At 40.2% G+C, this 23238-nt stretch overlaps 1 protein-coding gene across 14 annotated transcripts in view; it reads left to right on the forward strand.

Moving 5' to 3' along the window:
* The window catches only part of SCAPER (S-phase cyclin A associated protein in the ER), a 581035-nt gene that overhangs the window by 492149 nt on the left and 65648 nt on the right, over window positions 1-23238 (forward strand). For all 14 annotated transcript variants that reach the window (XM_055277642.2, XM_063638678.1, XM_055277646.2 and 11 more), the window contains one exon: window positions 400-632. In XM_055277642.2, the coding sequence (XP_055133617.2) occupies window positions 400-632 (233 nt within the window). The remainder of the gene's footprint in view (window positions 1-399; window positions 633-23238) is intronic.

Raw genomic sequence — 23238 nt, forward strand, 5'->3', positions numbered from 1 at the left:
AATAAGAAACAGTGCTGTCATTTTATCTGTTTTCTGAGTTCATTTAAAGTTTTAATATAATTTATTAAGTATTGAATACTTACAGTGTGCCTGTGCATGTTCTGAGCATTTTATATGTATCAGCTCATTTAATAATCACAAAAATTCTACGATACAGGTACTCTCATTATCCTTGTTTTATAGATGAGAAATTGGAATTTTGAAATAATAACCTTATCCAGGGACATCAGGTACTGAGGGTAAAGCTCAGATTTGAACTTGCAGTCTGATTTCAGAGCCAACAACACTCTTGAACATTTTAGATTGTCAAAATTACTTATGATTCCAGAAATGTTCTAAACTCTGCCCATTTTTGGTGGTTTTATTGAAACATATTTACTGTTCCTTTTTTTCGTCTAGGTTTATGTTCCAGATGAAAATAATACTATTTTGGGAAAAAATACAAATAAACAAGTTTTTGAAGGCTTGACAACTGGACTTCTCAAAGTCAGTGCTGTGGTTTTGGGCTGCCTGATTGCCAATCGACCAGATGGAAACTGCCAGCCAGCTACCCCAAAAATACCAACACAGGAAATGAAAAACAAACCCTCACAAGGTGATCCTTTTAACAATCGAGTTCAGGACCTTATCAGGTAAAATTGCTAGAGTTCTTAAAACTTTGTTCTTTGTTAAAAAACTATATTAAAATAATTTAAATCTCAAGGCCCATGTGATGGCAGTGGTTCTCACAATGCCATTCACACATTCCTGGTAGAGAATACCAAGAATACCTTGTAAATGTTTCTCAGATTTATCACCTTTACTCCATTACTGCTATTAATACTTTACTTCAGATATTCAGGCTCTTGCAGCAGCAGACAGCATGTCTGTCTGTCTCTCCTCCACCTTTTAAAAATAAGTTCTTTTTCCTAATTATGAAAGGAATACATGCTCAATGATAAACACAGTTTGGAAACACGGAAGAGCACAATGGATTTTTTAAAACAGTTTTGTAGACAGAAAGAAAATTATTTTAATGAAAAGTAATATAGGTAGAGCTCAGGTATCATTCTTGGTTGTTTTTTTGTTGTTGTTGCCGTTGTTTTTTCTATCACCCAGTCTGGAGTGCAGTGGTGCAGCGCAACCTCTGCTCACAGCAACCTCCGCCTCCTGGGTTCAAGCAATTCTCCTGCCTCTGCCTCCCAAGTAGCTGGGATTACAGGCACATGCCACCATGCCTGGCTAATTTTTGTATTTTTAGTAGAGATAAGGTTTCACCATGTTTGCCAGGCTGGTCTCGAACTCTTGACCACAAATGACCCGCCCACCTCCGTCTCCCAAAGTGCTGGGATTACAGGTGTGAGTCACCGCACCTGGCTTTTCTTGATATTTAGATATGTGATGTTAGAATGTGTTCTGCTAGAGCTTTTACAAGTTTCTTGATGTCAACTCTTTCCAACTGAAGGAATTTCTGAGAATTCCCCTATCTCAGTTCATCTCTGGTTATAAATTCGGTTCAGACTTAAAACAACAATAATAGCTACCATTTATAGAGTACCCATTATAGTATAATACCTTACACCTAGTAGGTTAACCTTATAGGGTTATACCTATAGTATAGTATAGTAACCCCTTTAAGTGTAAGGTATTGTAGTAGAGGCTTTGCAGCCCTGTAAGTGTAATATTTCTAACTCAAACTTTGTAGGTGAGGAAATTGCTCAGAGAAGTTAAGTACTTAGCCCAAGGTTATGTAATAAATAAGATTAAAAGTAAGTAGGAGAGCTGAGACTGGAACTCATGTCTAGCTGGACTGACTCCCAACACCTGTATGCTTTCCACTACACAAATGTGACAATTTCTGACACCTGTTCAAGGTCAGCCCTGTTTCCTTCTAAGGTCACCTTCTCTCCAGGGAAATTTACTCCTACTTTGGCATCTGAACTCATTTACCTTCGTTAATTTTTTATTTCCCAACAGTTTCATCTGGTGTTAATCAATTACCTGTTCCATCTATCAGCACCTCTTCTGTGTTCTGCACTGATCTCTGGCTCCCCAAATCCATGCAATTTGTTGCTCTCTGAAGCTTATGGTTGGTTAACAGGAGAACAAGAATGCACTCCTCTGTATTTGCTTCTTTTACAGTTCATAAATTTCTTCTGCTTTCTTGCAGTGCTTTCTTGGGAACAGTTGTTTCATTCAGTAGCTTCCTTACCCTTGATTACTTTGTTCACTTACCCCTTCTATCTGCCTGTCCTCTTTCCTCAGTGTATTTATTACTGGAGAGCACCAGGCCCTTTGGGCCACAACCATTTATCTTACAGCACTTGACTTTTAGCCTCCCTGGCCTTTCTCTCAGTTGCGTGATCCCATTCAATTCCCCATGTCCTTTTGGTCGTTGTAGAGTTTGCCCTCTCTGCTGACGAATGTCATTCTGTCCCTGTATTCTCCCTTGGGCTACCCTGTGATGCAGCAACCCTGCATGCTTGTCATCCAGACAACTCAGCCACATGCCTTAGCTGTGATGAAGCGGAAGACCCATTCAAATGCTTCATCGCAATTCCAGTGGGCCTTCCAGGGGGAAATACATACATTTTCACATATATTATTATAATTACCAAATTCTTCTTTTAATACCTTCCTTTAGGAGGTATTTTCCCCCTAATACCTTCCTCCTTTAGGAAGGTGGTAATCTGCCAAACCAAATAACTCATGTGACTTAAAAACGATGATTGACAACCATACTGCTTCAAAAAATACCATGCCAGTCTTTCTCTGATTTGAACCACTGTTGTTGAATATTGTTTTCTTACAGATAATGCATTGTTATTTGGCTTGGTGAAGACTGTGTAAAACCGCAAACCATATTTCACATCTGCCTAGTTTAGCAGACAAAGCATTTTTTTTTTTTTTTTGCTAATCATTTTCATACTTGCCTTCTCACCTTCCCAGATATGAACTGACAAGAAGTCTCACTCCACTCCCTGTTACAATCTGGGCATTTTTGTCAGTTGTGAAATTGAGTAGAAAGGGCTCTAGTACAGTCTTTGGAGCTGTTCTCTGGCTGTATCCCTGAAGCAGAGCAGGAGCAGATTCTGATATCTGTCCCTTCCTTCCCCTTATCTGGCATAGGAGAGGTAGGAAGATACCTAAGAGACATGAGATCATTACAGTATTTATTCTTATTATTTTATTTGTTTCAGTCAAGTTTCTGCATCTAAGCCATTCTTGGAAATATTTTTCAATTCAAAGTATGGCCACCCGTACTAATTTTGTGCCAGACACTGTAGAAGGACGTGTCAAAAATTTAAAAAGACTTTTACAGCATATCCAACTAATTTTACTTTACTATTAGACATCTGAATTTATTTCATTTTTAATTTTTTTAATTGGCACATTGTAACTGTATTAGTCTGTTTTCACACTACTGTTAAAGACATACCCAAGGCTGAGAAAAAAGGAGGGTTCCACATGGCTGGGGAGGCCTCACAATCATGGCAGAACACAAGGAGGAATAAGTCATGTGTTGCATGGGTGGTGGCAGGCAAAGAGAGAGCTTGTGCAGGGGAACTCCTCTTTGTAAAACCATCAGATCTTTTGAGACTTATTCACTATCACAAGAACAGCACGGGAAAGACCTGCCCCCATGATTCAGTTACCTCCCACCAGGTCCCTCCCAAAGCACATGGGAATTCAAGATGAAGTTTGGGTGGGGATGCAGCCAAACCATATTATTCCACCCCAGCCCCTCCCAAATCTCATGTCCTCACATTTCAAAACCAATCATGCCTTCCCAACAGTTCCCCAAAGTCTTAACTCATTTCAGCATTAACTCAGAAGTCCATAGTACAACATCTCATCTGAGACAAGGCAAGTCCCTTCTGCCTATGAGCCTGTAAAATCCAAAGCAAGTTAGTTACTTCTTAGATACAATGGAGGTACAGGCATTGGGCAAATATACCCATTCCAAATAGGGGAAATTGGCCAAAACAAAGGGGCTACAGGCCCTATGCAAGTCCAGAATCCAACAGGGCAGTCAGATCTTAAAGCTCCAAAATGATCTCTTTTGACTCCATGTCTCACATCCAGGTCACACTGTTGCAAGGGGTGGGTTCCCATCATGTTGGGCGGCTCTGCCTGTGTGGCTTTGTAGGGTATAGCCCCTCTCTTGGCTGCTTTCATGGGCTGGCATTGAGTGTCTGCAGTTTTTTCCAGGCATGTGGTGCAAGCTGTCAATGGATCTACCATTCTGGGGTCTGGAGGACAGTGGCCCTCTTCTCACAGCTCCACTATGTGGAGCCACAGTAGGGACTCTGTGTGGGGGCTCTGACCCCAAATTTCCCTTCCACACTGCCCTAGCAGAGGTTCTTCATGATGACCCCTCCCCTGCAGCAAACTTCTGCCTGGGCACTCAGGCATTTCCATACATCCTGTGAAATCTAGGCAGAGGTTCCCAAACTTCAGTTCTTGACTTCGGTGCACCTGTAGGCTCAACACCACATGGAAGCTGCCAAGGCTTGGGCCTTCCATTCTCTGAAGCAACAGCCCAAGCTGTATCTTGGCCCCTTTAGCCATGGCCAGAGTGGCTGGAAGTCAAGGTACCAAGTCCCTAGGCTGCACAGAGCAGGGGGGCCCTGGGCCTGCCCCACTAAACCATCTTTTCCTCCTAGGCCTCCAGGCCTGTGATGGGAGGGGCTGCCATGAAGACCTCTGACATGCCCTGGAGACATTTTCCCCATTGTCTTGGGGATTAACATTCAGTTCCTTGTTACTTATGCAAATTTCTGCAGTGGGCTTGAATATCTCCTCAGAAAATGGGATTTTCTTTTCTATCGCATAGTCAGGCTGCAAATTTTCCAAACTTTTATGCTGTTTCCCTTTTAAAATTGAATGCTTTTAACAGCACCCAAGTCACCTCTTGAATGCTTTACTGCTTAGAAATTTCTTCTGCCAGATACCCTAAATCATCTCCCTCAAGTTCAAAGTTCCACAAATCTCTAAGGCAGTGGAAAAATGCTGCCAGTCTCTTTGCTAAAACACAGCAAGAGTCACCTTTGCTGCAGTTCCCAACAATTTCCTCATTGCCACCTGAGACCAGCTCAGCCTGGATTTCATTGTCTTTATCATTATCAGCATTTTTGGTCAAAGCCATTCAACAAGTCTCTTAAGAAGTTCCAAACTTTCCCACATTTTCCTGTCTTCTGAGCCCTCCAAACTGTTCCAACCTTTACCTGTTACCCAGTTCCAAAGTCACTTCCAACATTTTCAGGTATCTTTTTAGCAGAGCCCCACTCTACTGGTACCAATTTACTGTATTAGTCCGTTTTCACACTGCTGATAAAGACATAACCAAGACTTGGAAAGAAAAAGAGGTTTAATGGACTTAAATTTCCAGATGGCTGGGGAGACCTCACAATCATGGTGGAAGGCAAGGAGGAGCAGGTCACAACTTACGTGGATGGTGGCAGGCAAAGAGAGAGTTTGTGCAAGGGAACTCCTTTTTATAAAAAACCATCAGATCTCGTGAGACTTATTCACTATCATGAGAACAGCATGGGAAAGACCTGATTCATGATTCAATTGCCTCCCACCAGGTCCCTCCCACAATACGTGGAAATTCAAGATGAGATTTGGGTGGGGACACTGCCAGACCATATCAGTAGCTATACAAACTTACTGAGTACATTTTGATGTTTTTGTATATATATTGTATAATGATCTGATCAGGATACCTATTGTGTTCATAACCTCATATATTTGTCATTTGTGGTAAGAACATTCAGAAGCCTCTCTTCTAGGGATTTTGTAATATACAACACTTTACTGTTAACCATAGTCACTCTACTATGCAGTAGAACACCAGAATTTATTCCTCCTATCTAATTGTAGCCTTGTACCCATTGACCAACCTCTCTTCCTCCTCTCTTCTTCCCCCACCCCCACCTCAGCCTCTGGTAACCACTAGTATACTCTCTGCTTCTGGATACCAACTTCAACTTCTCTTTTTTGATTACACACTTGAGTGAGATCATGCAGTATTTGTCCTCCTGTGCCTGGTTTATTTCACTTAGCATAAAAACCTCCAGGTCCAACCATGTTGTAACAAACCTCAAAGTCCATCCATGTTGTAAAAAAGAAAGATTGCATTCTTTTTTATGGTTAAATAGTATTCCATTATGTGTGTATACCACATTTTATCCTTTAATCCACTGAAGAACACTTAGGTCGACTGCATATCTTGGCTATTTTGAATAGTGCTGCAGTAAACATGGGAGTGTAGATACCTCTTTGACATGCTGATTTCATTTCTTTGGATTTATAACCAACAGTGGTATTGCTGGATCATACAGTAGTTCTATTTCCATACTTTTACATGATGGCTATACTAGTTTACAATCCCACCAACAGTGTTTAAGTGTTTCCTTTTCTCTATATCCTCACCAATGTTTGTTTTGTCTTTTTTGTTTTGTTTGTTTTGTTTTGTTTTTTGAGACACTGTTGCCCAGGCTGGAGTGCAGTGGCATGATTATGGCTCACTGCAGCCTCAACCCCCCAGGGTCAAGCAGTCCTCCAAAATCAGCCTCCCAAGTAGATGGGAACTACAGGTGCAAACAACCATACCCAGCTAATTTTTTTTTTTTTTTTTTTTGGAGATGGAGTTTTGCTCATGTCACCCAGGCTGGAGTGCAGTGATGCGATCTCGGCTCACTGCAACCTCTGCCACCTGGGTTCAAGTGATTCCCCTGCCTCAGGCTCCCGAATAGCTGGGATTACAGGCACTTGGTACCACTCATGGCTAATTTTTGTATTTTTAGTACAGATGGGGTTTCACCATATTGGCCAGGCTGATCTCGAACTCCTGACCTCAGGTGATCCGCCAGCTAATTTTTAAATTATTTTTATAGAGACAGGGTCTCACTATGTTGTCCAGGCTGGTCTTGATCTCCTGGGCTCAAGCAATCCTCCCACCTCAGCCTCCCAAAGTGCTAGGATTAGAAGCATGTGTGACTGTACCCAGCATCTTCTTTTGTCTTTTTGATAATAACTATTGTAACTGGAGTGGGCTGGTATCTCATTGTGGTCGTAATTTGCATTTCCTTGATGATTAGTGATGTTGAGCATTTTTTCATATACCTGTTGGCCATTTGTATGTCTTCTGAGAAAAGTCTGTTAAGATCTTTTGTCCCTTTTTGAATTGGGTTATTTAGTTTTTTTACTGTTGAGTTATTTAAGTTTTGTATATATTCTAGATATTAACCTGTTATCAGATGTATAGTTTGCAGATATTTTCTCCCATTCTGCAGGTTGTCTCTTCACTCTGTTAGTTAACTTTGCTGTGGAAAAGCATTTTAGTTTGATATAATCCCCTTTATCTATTTTTTTGATATGTTAATTGTGGTTTTAAGATCTTATTTTTAAACTCCTTGCCTGACTCAATCTTGTGAAACATTTGCTCTGTGTTTTCTTCTAGTACATTCATAGTTTCAGGTTTTACATTTACATTTTTAACTTATTTTGAGTTGGTTTTTGTATTGGTGAGAAGTAGGGTTCAAGTCTCATTTTTCTGCATGTAGATACCCAATTATCCCAGCACAATTTATTGAAGAGACTCTCATTTCCCCCATTGCATGTTCTTGGCAGCTTTACCAAAAATAAGTTGGTTGTCAGTGCATGAATTTATCTCTGGACTCTTTATTTTGTTCCATTGGTCTATGTATCTGTTTTTATACCAGTACCATGGTGTTTTTAATAACTATAGTTTTGTAGTACGTTTTTAAGTCAATTAATATGATGCCTCCAGCTTTGTTCTTTTTGCTCAGGATTGCTTTGACTATTCAGGCTCTGTTTTATTTTGGTTCCCTATGAATTTTAGGATTGTTTCTTGTTTTTGTGAAGAATGTCATTGGTATTCTGATAGAGTTTGCATTAAATCTGTAGATTGCTTTGGGTAGTATGGCCATTTTAACAATATTAATTATTCTAATCCATGAACACAGGATATTTTTCCATTTATTTGTGCCCTCTTTCTTTTTATAAAAAAAATTCTTGGGCGGTTCCAAGATGGCCAAATAGGAACAGCTCCAGTCTACAGCTCCCAGTGTGAGTGACACGGAAGATGGGTGATTTCTGCATTTCCAGCTGAGCAAATGGCACACCAGGAGATTATATCCCACGCCTGGCTCAGAGGGTCCCACGCCCACGGAGCCACACTCATTGCTAGCACAGCAGTCTGAGATTGATCTGCAAGGCAGCAGCGAGGCTGGGGGAGGGGTGCCTGCCATTGCTGAGGCTTGAGTATGTAAACAAAGCGGCCAGGAAGCTCGAACTGGGTGGAGCCTACCGCAGCTCAGGGAGGCCTGTCTGCCTCTGTAGAATCTACCTCTGGGGGCAGGGCACAGCCAAACAAAAGGCAACAGAAACCTCTGCAGACTTAAATGTCCCTGTCTGACAGCTGTGAAGTCAGTAGTGGTTCTCCCAGCATGGAGTTTGAGATCTGAGAACGGACAGACTGCCCCCTTGACTGGGTCCCTGACCCCCGAGTAGCCTAACTGGGAGGCACCCCCTAGTCGGGGCAGACTGACACCTCACACGGCTGGGTACCCCTCTGAGACGAAGCTTCCAGAGGAATGATCAGGCAGCAACATTTGCTCTTCAGCAATATTTGCTATTCTGCAGCCTCCGCTGCTGATACCCAGGCAAACAGGGTCTGAAATGGACCTGAGGAAACTCTAACAGACCTGCAGCTGAGGGTCCTGACTATTAGAAGGAAAACTAACAAACAGAAAGGACATCCACACCAAAACCCCATCTGTACGTCACCATCATCAAAGACCAAAGGTGGATAAAACCACAAAGATGGGAAAAAAACAGAGCAGAAAAGCTGAAAATTCTAAAAATCAGAGCGCCTCTCGCCCTCCAAAGGAACGCAGCTCCTCACCAGCAATGGAACAAAGCTGGATGGAGAATGACTTTAACAAGTTGAGAGAAGAAGGCTTCAGACGATCAAAATTCTCCAAGCTAAAGGAGGAAGTTCGAACACACTGCAAAAAAGCGAAAAACCTTGAAAAAAGATCAGACGAATGGCTAACTAGAATAACCAATGTAGAGAAGTCCTTAAGTGACCTGATGGAGCTGAAAACCATGGCATGAGAACTACGTGATGCATGCAGAAGCTTCAGTAGCCGATTCTATCAACTGGAAGAAAGGGTATCAGTGATTGAAGATCAAATGAATGAAACGAAGCGAGAAGAGAAGTTTAGAGAAAAAAGAGTAAAAAGAAATGAACAAAGCCTCCAAGAAATATGGGACTATGAAAAGACCAAATCTGCATCTGATTGGTGTACCTGTAAGTGACAGGGAGTATGGAAACAAGTTGGAAAACACTCTGCAGGATATTATCCAGGAGAAATTCCCCAACCTAGCAAGGCAGGCCAACATTCAAATTCAAGAAATACAGAGAAGGCCACAAAGATACTCCTCGAGAAGAGCAACTCCAAGACACATAATTGTCAGATTCACCAAAGTTGAAATGAAGGAAAAAATGTTAAGGGCAGCCAGAGAGAAAGGTCGGGTTATCCACAAAGGGAAGCCCATCAGACTAACAGCTGATCTCTCGGCAGAAACTCTACAAGCCAGAAGACAGTGGGGGCCAATATTCGACATTGTTAAAAGAATTTTCAACCCAGAATTTCATATCCAGCCAAACTAAGCTTCATAAGTGAAGGAGAAATAAAATCCTTTACAGACAAGCAAATGCTGAGTGATTTTGTCACCACCAGGCCTGCCCTACAAGAGTTCCTGAAGGAAGCACTAAACATGGAAAGGAACAACCGGTACCAGCCACAGCAAAAACATGCCAAATTGTAAAGACCATCGATGCTAGGAAGAAACTGCATCAACTCACGAGCAAAATAACCAGCTTACAGCATAATGCAGGATCAAATTCACACATAACAATATTAACCTTAAATGTAAATGGGCTAAATTCTCCAATTAAAAGACACAAACTACCAAACTGGATAAAGAGTCAAGACCCATCAGTGTGCTGTATTCAGAAGACCCATCCCACGTGCAGAGACACACATAGGCTCAAAATAAAGGGGTGGAGGAAAGTCTACCAAGCAAATGGAAACAAAAAAAGGCAGGAGTTGCAATCTTAGTCTCTGATAAAACAGACTTCAAGCCAACAAAGATCAAAAGAGACAAAGAAAGCCATTACATAATGGTAAAGGGATCAATTCAACAAGAAGAGCTAACTATCCTAAACATATATGCACCGAATACAGGAGCACCCAGATTCATAAAGCAAGTCCTTAGAGACCTACTAAGAGACTTAGACTCCCACACAATAATAATGGGAGACTTTAACACACCACCGTCAACATTAGACAGATCAACAAGACAGAAAGTTAACAAGGATATCCAGGAATTGAACTGAGCTCTGCACCAAGCAGACCTAATAGACATCTACAGAACTCTCCACCCCAGATCAACAGAATATACATTCTTCTCAGCACCACATCACACTTATTCCAAAATTGACCACATAGTTGGAAGTAAAGCACTCCTCAGCAAATGTAAAAGAACAGAAATTATAACAAACTGTCTCTCAGACCACAGTGCAATCAAACTAGAACTCAGGATTAACAAACTCACTCAAAATTGCTCAACTACATGGAAACTGAACGACCTGCTCCTGAATGACTACTGGGTAAATAACGAAATGAAGGGAGAAATAAAGATGTTCTTTGAAACCAATGAGAACAAAGACACAACATACCAGAATCTCTGGGACACGTTTAAAGCAGTGTGTAGAAGGAAATTTATAGCACTGAATGCCCACAAGAGAAAGCAGGAAAGATCTAAAATTGACACCCTAACATCATAATTAAAAGAACTAGAGAAGCAAGGGCAAACACATTCAAAAGCTAGCAGGAGGCAAGAAATAACTAAGATCAGAGCAGAACTGAAGGAGATGGAGACACAAAAAAACCCTTCAAAAAATCAATGAATCCAGGAGCTGGTTTTTTGAAAAGATCAACAAAATTGACAGACTGCTAGCAAGACTAATAAAGAAGGAAAGAGAGGAGAATCAAATAGACACAATAAAAAATGAGAAAGGGGATATCACCACCGATCCCAAAGAAATACAAACTACCATCAGAGAATACTATAAACACCTCTACACAAGTAAGCTAGAAAATCTAGAAGAAATGGATAAATTCCTGGACACATACACCCTCCCAAGACTAAACCAGAAAGAAGTTGAATCCCTGAGTAGACCCAATAACAGGCTCTGAAATTGAGGCAATAATTAATAGCCTACCAACCAAAAAAAGTCCAGGACCAGATGGATTCACAGCCAAATTCTACCAGAGGTACAAGGAGGAACTGGTACCATTCTTTCTGAAACTATTCCAATCAATAGAAAAAGAGGGAATCCTCCCTAACTCATTTTATGAGGCCAGCATCATCCTGATACAAAAGCCTGGCAGAGACACAACCAAAAAAAGAGAATTTTAGACCAATATCCCTGATGAACATTGATGCAAAAATCCTCAATAAAATACTGGCAAACCGAATCCAGCAGCACATCAAAAAGCTTATCCACCATGATCAAGTGGGCTTCATCCCTGGGATGTGAGGCTGGTTCAACATATGCAAATCAATAAACATAATCCAGCATATAAACAGAACCAAAGACAAAAACCACATGATTATCTCAATAGATGCAGAAAAGGCCTTTGACAAAATTCAACAGCCCTTCATGCTAAAAACTCTCAATAAAGGTATTGATGGGACATATCTCAAAATAATAAGAGCTATTTATGACAAACTCACAGCCAATATCATACTGAATGGGCAAAAACTGGAAGCATTCCCTTTGAAAACCGGCACAAGACAGGGATGCCCTCTCTCACCACTCCTATTCAACATAGTGCTGGAAGTTCTGGCCAGGGCAATCAGGCAGGAGAAAGAAATAAAGGGTATTCATTTAGGAAAAGGGGAAGTCAAATTGTCCCTGTTTGCAGATGACATGATTGTATATTTAGAAAACCCCATTGCCTCAGCTCAAAATCTCCTTAAGCTGATAAGCAACTTGAGCAAAGTCTCAGGATACAAAATCAATGTGCAAAAATCACAAGCATTCTTATACTCCAATAACAGACAAACAGAGAGCAAAATCATGAGTGAACTCCCACTCACAATTGCTTCCAAGAGAATAAAATACCTAGGAATCCAACTTACAAGGGATGTGAAGGACCTCTTCAAGGAGAACTACAAATCACTGCTCAGCAAAATAAAAGAGGACACAAACAAATGGAAGAACATTCCATGTTCATGGATAGGAAGAATCAATATTGTGAAAATGGCCATACTGCCCAAGGTAATTTATAGATTCAATGCCATCCCCATGAAGCTACCAATGACTTTCTTCACAGAATTGGAGAAAACTACTTTAAAGTTCATATGGAACCAAAAAAGGGCCCACATTGCCAAGACAATCCTAAGCCAAAAGAACAAAGCTGGAGGCATCATGCTACCTGACTTCGAACTATACTACAAGGCTATAGTAACCAAAACAGCATGGTACTGGTACCACAACAGAGATATAGACCAATGGAACAGAACAGAGCCCTCAGAAATAATAGCACACATCTACAACCATCTGACCTTTGACAAACCTGACAAAAACAAGAAACGGGGAAAGGATTCCCCATTTAATAAATGGTGCTGGGAAAACTGGCTAGCCATATGTAGAAAGCTGAAACTGGATCCCTTCCTTACACCTTATGCAAAAATTAATTCAAGATGGATTAAAGACTTAAATGTTAGACCTAAAACCATAAAAACCCTAGAAGAAAACCTAGGCAATACCATTCAGGACATAGGCGTGGGCAAGGACTTCATGTCTAAAACACCAAAAGCAATAGCAACAAAAGCCAAAATTGACAAATGGGATCTAATTAAACTAAAGATCTTCTGCACAGCAAAAGAAACTACCATCAGTGTGAACAGGAAACCTACAGAATGGGAGAAAATTTTTGCAATCTGCTCCTCTGACAAAGGGCTAATATCCAGAATCTACAAAGAACTCAAACAAATTTACAAGAAAAAAAAAACCCATCAAAAAGTGGGTGAAGGATATGAACAGACACTCCTCAAAAGAAGACATTTATGCTGCCAACAGACACATGAAAAAATGCTCATCATCACTGGCCATTGGAGAAACGCAAATCAAAACCACAATGAGATACCATCTCACACCAGTTAGAATGGCGATCATTAAAAAGGCAAGAAACAACAGGTGCTGGAAAGGATGTGTTGAAATAGGAACACTTTTACACTGTTGGTGGGACTGTAAACTAGTTCAACCATTGTGGAAGACAGTGTGGTGATTCCTCAGGGATCTAGAACTAGAAATACCTCTTGACCCAGCCATCCCATTACTGGGTATATACCCAAAGGATTATAAATCATGCTGCTATAAAGACACATGCACACATATGTTTATTGTGGCACTATTCACAATAGCAAAGACTTGGAACCAACCCAGATGTACATCAATTATAGAGTAGATTAAGAAAATGTGGCACATATACACCATGGAATACTATGCAGCCATAAAAAAGGATGAGTTCATGTCCTTTGTAGGGACATGGATGAAGCTAGAAACCATCATTCTCAGCAAACTATGGCAAAGACAAAAAACCAAACGCCACATGTTCTCACTCTTAGGTGGGAATTGAACAATGAGAACACTTGGACACAGGAAGGGGAACATCACACACCGGGGCCTGTCATGGGGTGGGGGGAGCCGGGAGGGATAGCATTAGGAGATAGACTTAATGTAAATGGTGAGTTAGCAGTTGCAGCACACCAGCATGGCACATGTATACATATGTAACAAACCTGCACATTGTGCACATGTGCCCTAGAACTTAAAGTATAATTTAAAAAGATTTCTTCTTATAGTTAACAATGTAGAGATATTTTATCTTGTTAAGTTTATTCCTAGGTATCTTATTTTTATTATTGTAAATGGAATTGCTCTCTTGATTCTTTTTCAGGTCATTCATTATTAATATATGGAAATACCACTGATTTTTGTATGTTGATTTTTGTATCCTGCTAATTTGCTGAATTCATTTATTCTAAGAATTTTTTGGTGGAGTCTTTAGGATTTTCTGTATGTAAGATCATGTGCCAGGTATAGTGGTGTGCATCTGTAGTCCCAACTACTCAGGAGCACAGGAGACTAAGGCAAGAGGATCTTGAGTCCAGGAGTTTGAGATGAGCCTAGGCAACATAGACCCTGTCTCTATTAAAAAAAAAAAAAAAAGGAAAAAACATCTATAGAGGGGTGAAAGTGGGCATCCTCGTCTCATTTCTGATCTTATGACATTAGCTGTGGGTTTGTCTTAAGTGACTTATATTGTGTTGAAGTATGTTCCTTGTATACCGAATTTGTTGAGAGCTTTTTCAATGAAAGAATGTTGAGTTTTGTCAAATTGTTTTTCTGTGTCTCTTGAAATGATAAGGTTTTTGTCTTTCTTTCTGTTAATGTGGTGTATCACATTTATTGATTTCCATATGTTAAGCCATCCTTTCATCCCTGAGATGAGCCCCACTAATTACAGTGAATGATCTTTTTAATGTGCTAGTGAATTTAGTTTGTTAGTATTTTGTTGAGAATTTTTGCATCTGTGTTCATGAAGTATATTGGCTTGTAATTTTCTTTTGTTACATGTTTGTCTGGTTTTGAAATCAGAGAAATGCTGGCCTCATAAAATAAGTTCCTTTCTCTTTAATTTTGAGAGGTTTAGTTTGAGAATTAGTATTAGTTCTTTTTTTTTTTTTTTTTTTCCTTTGAGACAGAGTTTTGCTCTTGTTGCCCAGGCTGGAGTGCAATGGCGCAATCTCGGCTCACCACAACCTCCACCTCCCAGGTTCAAGCGATTCTCCTTCCTCAGCCTCCCAAGTAGCCAGGATTACAGGCGTGCACCACCACACCCGGCTAATTTTGTATTTTTCGTAGAGACAGGGTTTCTCCATGTTGGTCAGGCTGGTCTCAAACTCCTGACCTCAGATGATCTGCCCACCTTGGCCTCGCAAAGTGCTGGGATTACAGACATGAGCCACCGTGCCCAGCCGAGAATTGGTATTAGTCCTTTAAACATTTAGCAGAATTCAGCAGTGAAAACTTCAAGATCCTGGGTTTTTTTTTTTTTTTTTCATTTCTTTTCTTTTTTTTTTCTTTTTGAGACAGAGTTTTACTCTTGTTGCCCAGGCTGGAGTGCAATGGTGCAATCTCGGCTCACTGCAACCTCTGCCTCCTGGGTTCAAGTGATTCTCCTGCCACCTGTAGGTGGGTCCTAGGGTGTTGGTTGGGTATGGTGTGTTGGCTTTGGTTCTGAGTGGACTTAGTGGCATGGTCTATGTACAGTTTCTTCAACTGTAATTCTCATCAGCAATGTCTGTGTTTGCCTCGGTAGCCTGGGCTGCAGGAATTTGAATAGTCACAGACATTGTAGCCTAGGGGCAGTGGCACTGGGCTGGTTGTTGGGCCAGGTACATGTTCGTGCAGAGGTCTGAGACACTATCTGGCAGATTCCCCAGGAAGGCAGCAGCCACAACCAGGCTGGCTTCAAGACTGGGTTCAGGCATGTGCAGGTGTGGCCAGCTATGTGGCTATGCAGTAGTCTCTCTGGGGAGGCAGGGCCATCACTGGTCCAGCTCTCAGGCCAGATGCAGGCACAGCAGGCCAACCAGCTGTTCGGTGGCTCCACCACAGTGCAGGTTTGCCTGTTCCATTGTTGGGTGGGATGCCACCTGGGTTCAGACACTGGCATCTCAGTAATTTTGTCTGGCCTAGGATCCAGCCAGCTACAGTTATAGTGATGCAAGCACCCATGTGAACATGGTGAAATGGCAGGGCCTCAAAGATGGAGAGAGTCAGTTGCTACTGGCCCCCAGGGCAGGACATACTCTACCAGTGGGTCTGGTTCCAAGATGATCTGTGGTGTGACAACTTAGGTTACAGAGGTGGGGAGTGCCCAACATGGGATCCTGCTCTGAGAGAGTTCAGGTTTACAAATCCCCAGCTACTCTCCAAACTAGATTTGGGTCCTATGAGTACTGAGAGATTCTCCTGTAGCAAGATTTGCTGGCATTTGTGGTGGCAGTGAGGACTGCTGGGAATCTCCAGCTTACTTTTTCCCTGTAAGAATCCCTGCCTGACTCTGAGCTAATCCCAGCAGGGAAGACAGTGTGGCAGAGGCAGGATGCCTTACTCCTCTGTCTGTGGTGGTATCCTGGGCTTTAATGTTCCACAGAGATTTTGCTGCCCCTCTAGTATTCTCCAGTGTACTTCTTCAGTCACTACAGTCAAAATATCATTATTTGCTTGTTGTTTTGGTCACTTCCTGTTGGGGTGGAGGGTGACAACCACCAGGCAACTCTAATTCATCTTGCTGACATCCCTTGACCACATTAATCTCTGAATTTTTTTTTTTTTTTTTTTTTTGAGATGGAGTCTTGCTCTGTCACCAGGCTGGAGTGCAGAGGCGCGATCTTGGCTCACTGAAACCTCTGCCTCCCGGGTTCTAGCCATTCTCCTGCCTCAGCCTCCCTAGTAGCTGGGACTATAGGTGCGCACCACCACACCCAGCTAATTTTTGTATTTTTAGTAGGGACGGGGTTTCACCATGTTGGCCAGGATGGCCTCGATCTCTTGACCTCGTGATCTGCCCACCTCAGCCTCCCAAAGTTCTGGGATTACAGGCATGAGCCACCACACCTGGCCACCGGCCTTTTAGAATCTAAGTTATCAAACATAAGACATGTATTCAAGGAGAAATTTTAGCCTAGCACTTTCCTGGCCACCACACCCTGACCACATATCTAGCCACCAGGATGTACCACAGGTACCTCAGACTCCATCGTTCAAAGCTTAATACATTATCTGTCCACCCAAAGGAGCTCCTCTTCCTGTGTCCTCTGACCTTATCAATGACAGCAATGTCCTATTAAGTTACTTAAGCTAGATCTCTGTCTTTTACCAAACCAATATCCAGTTAATCCTCCAGCACCTATTGATCCTGCCTTGTAAATATTTTTCAAAACTCTCACCCTCACTCCGTTGCTATTTCTTTACTTCAGGTGTTCAAGCTGTCTTGCAGCAGGAGATGATGTATCTGTCTCTCTACCACCATCTTTTAAAATAAGTTCTTTTTTCTAATTATGAAATTACTATGTGCTCAATGACAAAAATAATTTGGAAAACACAGAAGAGTACAGTTTTTTGCTTTTTGTTTTTTTAACACACACAGACTATCTTTAATTCCACCACCCAAAGATCATTACTGGGTTTTTGTTTTTTAGTGTATATATATGTAGTTATTTTATTTAAATATAATACCTATAAATACTCATTTAAGAAATGTGCTTTTTTAAAGTTTATTTTTTATCTTTTTAGAGACAGGGTGTGTGTGTGCTGTCACCCAGGCTGGAGTGCAGTGGCATGATCATAGCTCACTGTAACTCACCTCCTGGCCTCAAGCAGTCCTTCTGCCTCAACCTCCAGAGTAGCTGGGATTACAGGTGCAAGCCACCACAGCCAACATATCATATACTTTTTTAATTCACTTTTTCAAGTCCATAGAAACTTGTAAATTAATTTTTACTGGTTTTCCAAATATTTCACTACTTAGGAATGATTTGCTTCAGGTAACCTATTATTACACATATAAGTGTATTTTAGTTTTTTACTTTTTCAGATAACACTGAACATCTTGGTATGCTCCTCTTTTCCTTTTTTTTTCTGTTTTCATACAGTTGATTATTTTCTTATGATAGATGTTGAAAAGTAGAATTTCTGGGTCAGAGAATATACCTTAAGAATTTTGATCCATATTGCCAGATTGACCTACACAAAGAGTACCCATGAGTATGTCCTTGTACCCTCAACCTAGACAGTATTGGGTATCATCATTCTTTTTAAACCTTAGCCAAACTGAGAGATGAAAATATATACCTAAAGGAGTAATTTATGGATGATATAATAAATGCATGTTCAACTTTTATCAGAAAATACTGTTAAATATTTGCTGACAAAAATTTATACCAAATACCAAAAAAGTTGATACCTTAAAACCAAAATCTGACAAAGATATTCAACAATTTAACACCAAGTTGTTCTTTAAAGTAATTGTACCAATTTTAGTTCCCATCATCAAAAAAATTGCAGTTTCCATTTCCCCATATCCTTGCTAGTGTTTTTGTCAGTCTGATAGCTATGCAATGTTTTGTTTTTGTCATCTTCATTACACTGACTTTATCACTAGTGGGGTTGAGCATTGTTTGTCAGTCATTGTATCAGTCTGGATTTAGTTGTAGAAAATGAAGCCATTGTAGCTATTTTAAGCAGAAAAGGATATAAAACAGAGAATTAGGTGCTTACAAAATCGTTGAAAGGACTGAAAGAGCAAATTCTATCAAATAAACTTAAGTAAACACATAAAGCTAACGACTACTGTACTGAACAACATAATTCTATATTCTTAATTTTTTTCCAGTTCTAACAATTAGCAAAATAGGAGTGTTAAAAATCTCCAGCTGTGACTATGAATCTGTCTCCATGTAATTAGTATGATTTTGCTTCATGTATTTTGAAACTCTATTAGACTGTTATGTCTTTCAAATGGCCTTTTTATTATTATTCCTCTTTATTGGTGTTAAATACTCCTTGCTTTGAAGTCTAGTTTGTTTCATATTAATTTCTCACATAACTTCTTTTCTTTTTTTTTTTTTAAGGGTAAACATTCCTTTATTTTATTTTTTTTTTTTTTTATACTTTAGGGTTTTAGGGTACATGTGCACAATGTGCAGGTTTGTTACATATGTATCCATGTGCCATGTTGATTTCCTGCACCCATTAACTCGTCATTTAGCATTAGATGTATCTCCTAATGCTGTCCCTCCCCCCTCCCCCCACCCCACAACAGTCCCCGGAGCGTGATGTTCCCCTTCCTGTGTCCATGAGTTCTCATTGTTCAATTCCCACCTATGAGTGAGAACATGCGGTGTTTGGTTTTTTGTCCTTGCGATAGTTTACTGAGAATGATGTTTTCCAGTTTCATCCATGTCCCTACAAAGGACACGAACTCATCATTTTTTATGGCTGCATAGTATTCCATGGTGTATATGTGCCACATTTTCTTAATCCAGTCTATCGTTGTTGGACATTTGGGTTGGTTCCAACTCTTTGCTATTGTGAATAGTGCCGCAATAAACATACGTGTGCATGTGTCTTTATAGCAGCATGATTTATAGTCCTTTGGGTATATACCCAGTAATGAGATGGCTGGGTCAAATGGTATTTCTAGTTCTAGATCCCTGAGGAATCGCCACACTGACTTCCACAATGGTTGAACTAGTTTACAGTCCCACCAACAGTGTAAAAGTGTTCCTATTTCTCCACATCCTCTCCAGCACCTGTTGTTTCCTGATTTTTTAATGATGGCCATTCTAACTGGTGTGAGATGGTATCTCACTGTGGTTTTGATTTGCATTTCTCTGATGGCCAGTGATGAGGAGCATTTCTTCATGTGTTTTTTGGCTGCATAAATGTCTTCTTTTGAGAAGTGTCTGTTCATGTCCTCTGCCCACTTTTTGATGGGGTTGTTTGTTTTTTTCTTGTAAATTTGTTTGAGTTCATTGTAGATTCTGGATATTAGCCCTTTGTCAGATGAGTAGGTTGCAAAAATTTTCTCCCATTGTGTAGGTTGCCTGTTCACTCTGATGATAGTTTCTTTTGCTGTGCAGAAGCTCTTTAGTTTAATGAGATCCCATTTGTCGATTTTGGCTTTTGTTGCCATTGCTTTTGGTGTTTTAGACATGAAGTCCTTGCCCACGCCTATGTCCTGAATGGTATTGCCTAGGTTTTCTTGTAGGATTTTAATGGTTTTAGGTCTAACATATAAGTCTTTAATCCATCTTGAATTAATTTTTGTATAAGGTGTAAGGAAGGGATCCAGTTGCAGCTTTCTACATATGGCTAGCCAGTTTTCCCAGCACCATTTATTAAATAGGGAATCCTTTCCCCATTTCTTGTTTTTGTCAGGTTTGTCAAAGATCAGATAGTTGTAGCTATGCGGCATCATTTCTGAGGGCTCTGTTCTGTTCCATTGATCTATGTCTCTGTGGTGGTACCAGTACCATGCTGTTTTGGTTACTGTAGCCTTGTAGTATAGTTTAAAGTCAGGTAGCGTGATGCCTCCAGCTTTGTTCTTTTGGCTTAGGATTGACTTGGCGATGCGGGCTCTTTTTTGGTTCCATATGAACTTTAAAGTAGTTTTTTCCAATTCTGTGAAGAAAGTCATTGGTAGCTTGATGGGGATGGCATTGAATCTATAAATTACCTTGGGCAGTATGGCCATTTTCACGATATTGATTCTTCCAACCCATGAGCATGGAATGTTCTTCCATTTGTTTGTATCCTCTTTTATTTCATTGAGCAGTGGTTTGTAGTTCTCCTTGAAGAGGTCCTTCACATCCCTTGTAAGTTGGATTCCTAGGTATTTTATTCTCTTTGAAGCAATTGTGAATGGGAGTTCACTCATGATTTGGCTCTCTGTTTGTCTGTTATTGGTGTACAAGAATGCTTGTGATTTTTGTACATTAATTTTGTATCCTGAGACTTTGCTGAAGTTGCTAATCAGCTTAAGGAGATTTTGGGCTGAGACAATGGGGTTTTCTAGATATACAATCATGTCATCTGCAAACAGGGACAATTTGACTTCCTCTTTTCCTAATTGAATACCCTTTATTTCCTTCTCCTGCCTGATTGCTCTGGCCAGAACTTCCAGCACTATGTTGAATAGGAGCGGTGAGAGAGGGCATCCCTTTCTTGTGCCAATAACTGTTCTTTTCTATCCTTGACAATTTTTTTTTCCTTTAAGCACTTTAAAGATGTCATTCCGGCCGGGCGCGGTGGCTCACGCTTGTAATCCCAGCACTTTGGGAGGCCGAGGCGGGCGGATCACGAGGTCAGGAGCTCGAGACCACGGTGAAACCCTGTCTCTACTAAAAATACAAAAAATTAGCCGGGCGTGGTGGCGGGCGCCTGTCGTCCCAGCTACTCGGAGAGGCTGAGGCAGGAGAATGGCGTGAACCCAGGAGCCGGAGCTTGCAGTGAGCTGAGATTGCACCACTGCACTCCAGCCTGGGTGACAGAGCGGGACTCCGTCTCAAAAAAAAAAAAAAAAAAAAAAAAAAGATGTCATTCCATGGTCTTCTGGCTTCCATCGTTTCTTATAAGAAATTGGCCTTCATTTATGTCGTTTTTCCCCTGTAGGTTGTGTCTTTTTTTTCCTCCAGCTGCATTCAAGATTTTTTATTTATATTTGAGTTTCAGCAGTTTGACATGATCAGCTTCAGTGTAGTTCCCATTGTACTTATTCTGCTTGAGGTTTTCTGAGCTATTTGAACAGTAAATTGATGTTATTCCACCAGAACAGAAATCTACTTTCTTTAACTTTCCACAAAGAAAACTCTGGGTACAGATGGCTTTACTTCTAAATTCTACAAAGCATTTAAGGGAGAAATAATGGCAATCGTACACAAACTCTCTCAAGGGAGAGGAGGGAATACTTGCCAGCTTGTTTTATGATGCCAGTATAACCTTAATACTGAAATCTGACAAAGATATTCCAAAAAAGAAAATTACAGATCAACATTCCTTGTGAACATAAATGTAGCAATTGTTAACAAAATATTAGCAATTAAATTCAGCAATATATAAAAGGATCATGACGATATGAGATTTATTCTAGGAATGCAAGGTTAGTTTTAACATTTAGAAATTGCCATATTAACTTATCAAGAACCATGAAAGTTCATAGATTTTACCCTTTTTACAAGCTAACAAGTTAGCCCACACAGTTTAATGGATGCTGGCAAAAGATACAAGACTCCTAGTCAGAGACAAGGGACCTCATTACTCACAGACAGCAAGCAATTTGAACTTTATGTTCTCATCAGTTTTTCTTACCCCCAGGTCCCACAGAAACAACACAGGGTGGGCCCAGATGGATGCTGCACGTGCAGTGAGTTTACATCACAGCTGAGGAAACCCCACAATCTTAGGAAACCCCAATCTTTAAAATGGGCTAAAAATAGACCTGTTCAACCTTTGCCTGGGAGGTAGACACTATCTTTACTATACTGCACAGCCAACATACCTGACCTTTGCTCTAAAGGAAGACATCATCACCATTTTCCAAGACCATTCCCTATACAAACAGTCTGGAAAACAGTCTAGAACAAAAGCTGTCAGTCTGTTAGTTCATCTGCTCACAAGACATGCAAAAATGTGAGACCTTTTGAGGATTATCTCCTGGCACTGACCTCAACAAAAGGAAACTATGATCATCTTAGTAGATGCAGAAAAAATGAAAAAAAATGTAACACCACTTCATGATAATAAAATAAACAGCAAATTAGGAATAGATGGGAAAAACAGCTAAATCATACGTAATAATAAACACTTTTTCTTTAAGATTAGGAATACACAGACTATTTACCCTCATCACTTCTATTCAGCATTGTATTGAAAGTTCTAGCTAATTCGGTAAGAAGCGGAAAAAGAAAAGGCATAAAGTTTGTAAAGGACAAAATAAAACTATTGTTATTTGCAGTGTCATGATTGCACGTATAGAAAACTATGTAATCTACCAAGAAAAAGATGACTATTTAATAGAACTGATAAGTAAGATTTAAGCAAGGTTTGAATATACAAATATAACTTACGCAAAAATCAGTTGTATCGCTATGTATAGCAACAAATAGAAATCAAAATTTAAAAAACAATACCATTTATAAAAAGCATCAGAAAATATCAAATACCTCTGAGTAAATCTCATGAAAGTAAAGCAACACCTTTATAAAGCATTATCGAGAGAAATTAAAGACCTAAATAAACGGAGATGTATATAATATCCATGGATCAGAAGACTCAATATTGCTAAAACATTATTTTTCCCCAAATTAATTTATAGACTCTATGCAATCCTAATCAAAATCCCAGCAGGCTTTAGAAATAAATTTGCAAGTCAGCTCTGATATTTATATGGAAAAGTTAAGGCTCTAACACAGCCAAAACAATTTTGAAAAAGAATTAAGTCAGAGGACTTGCCTGATTTGGGGACTTACTACAGAGTTATGCTAATCAAGACGGTCTGGTATTGGTATAAGATTGAT

The sequence above is a fragment of the Symphalangus syndactylus genome, chromosome 5, assembly GCF_028878055.3.
Source record: "Symphalangus syndactylus isolate Jambi chromosome 5, NHGRI_mSymSyn1-v2.1_pri, whole genome shotgun sequence".
In the NCBI taxonomy this organism is placed as follows: domain Eukaryota; kingdom Metazoa; phylum Chordata; class Mammalia; order Primates; family Hylobatidae; genus Symphalangus; species Symphalangus syndactylus.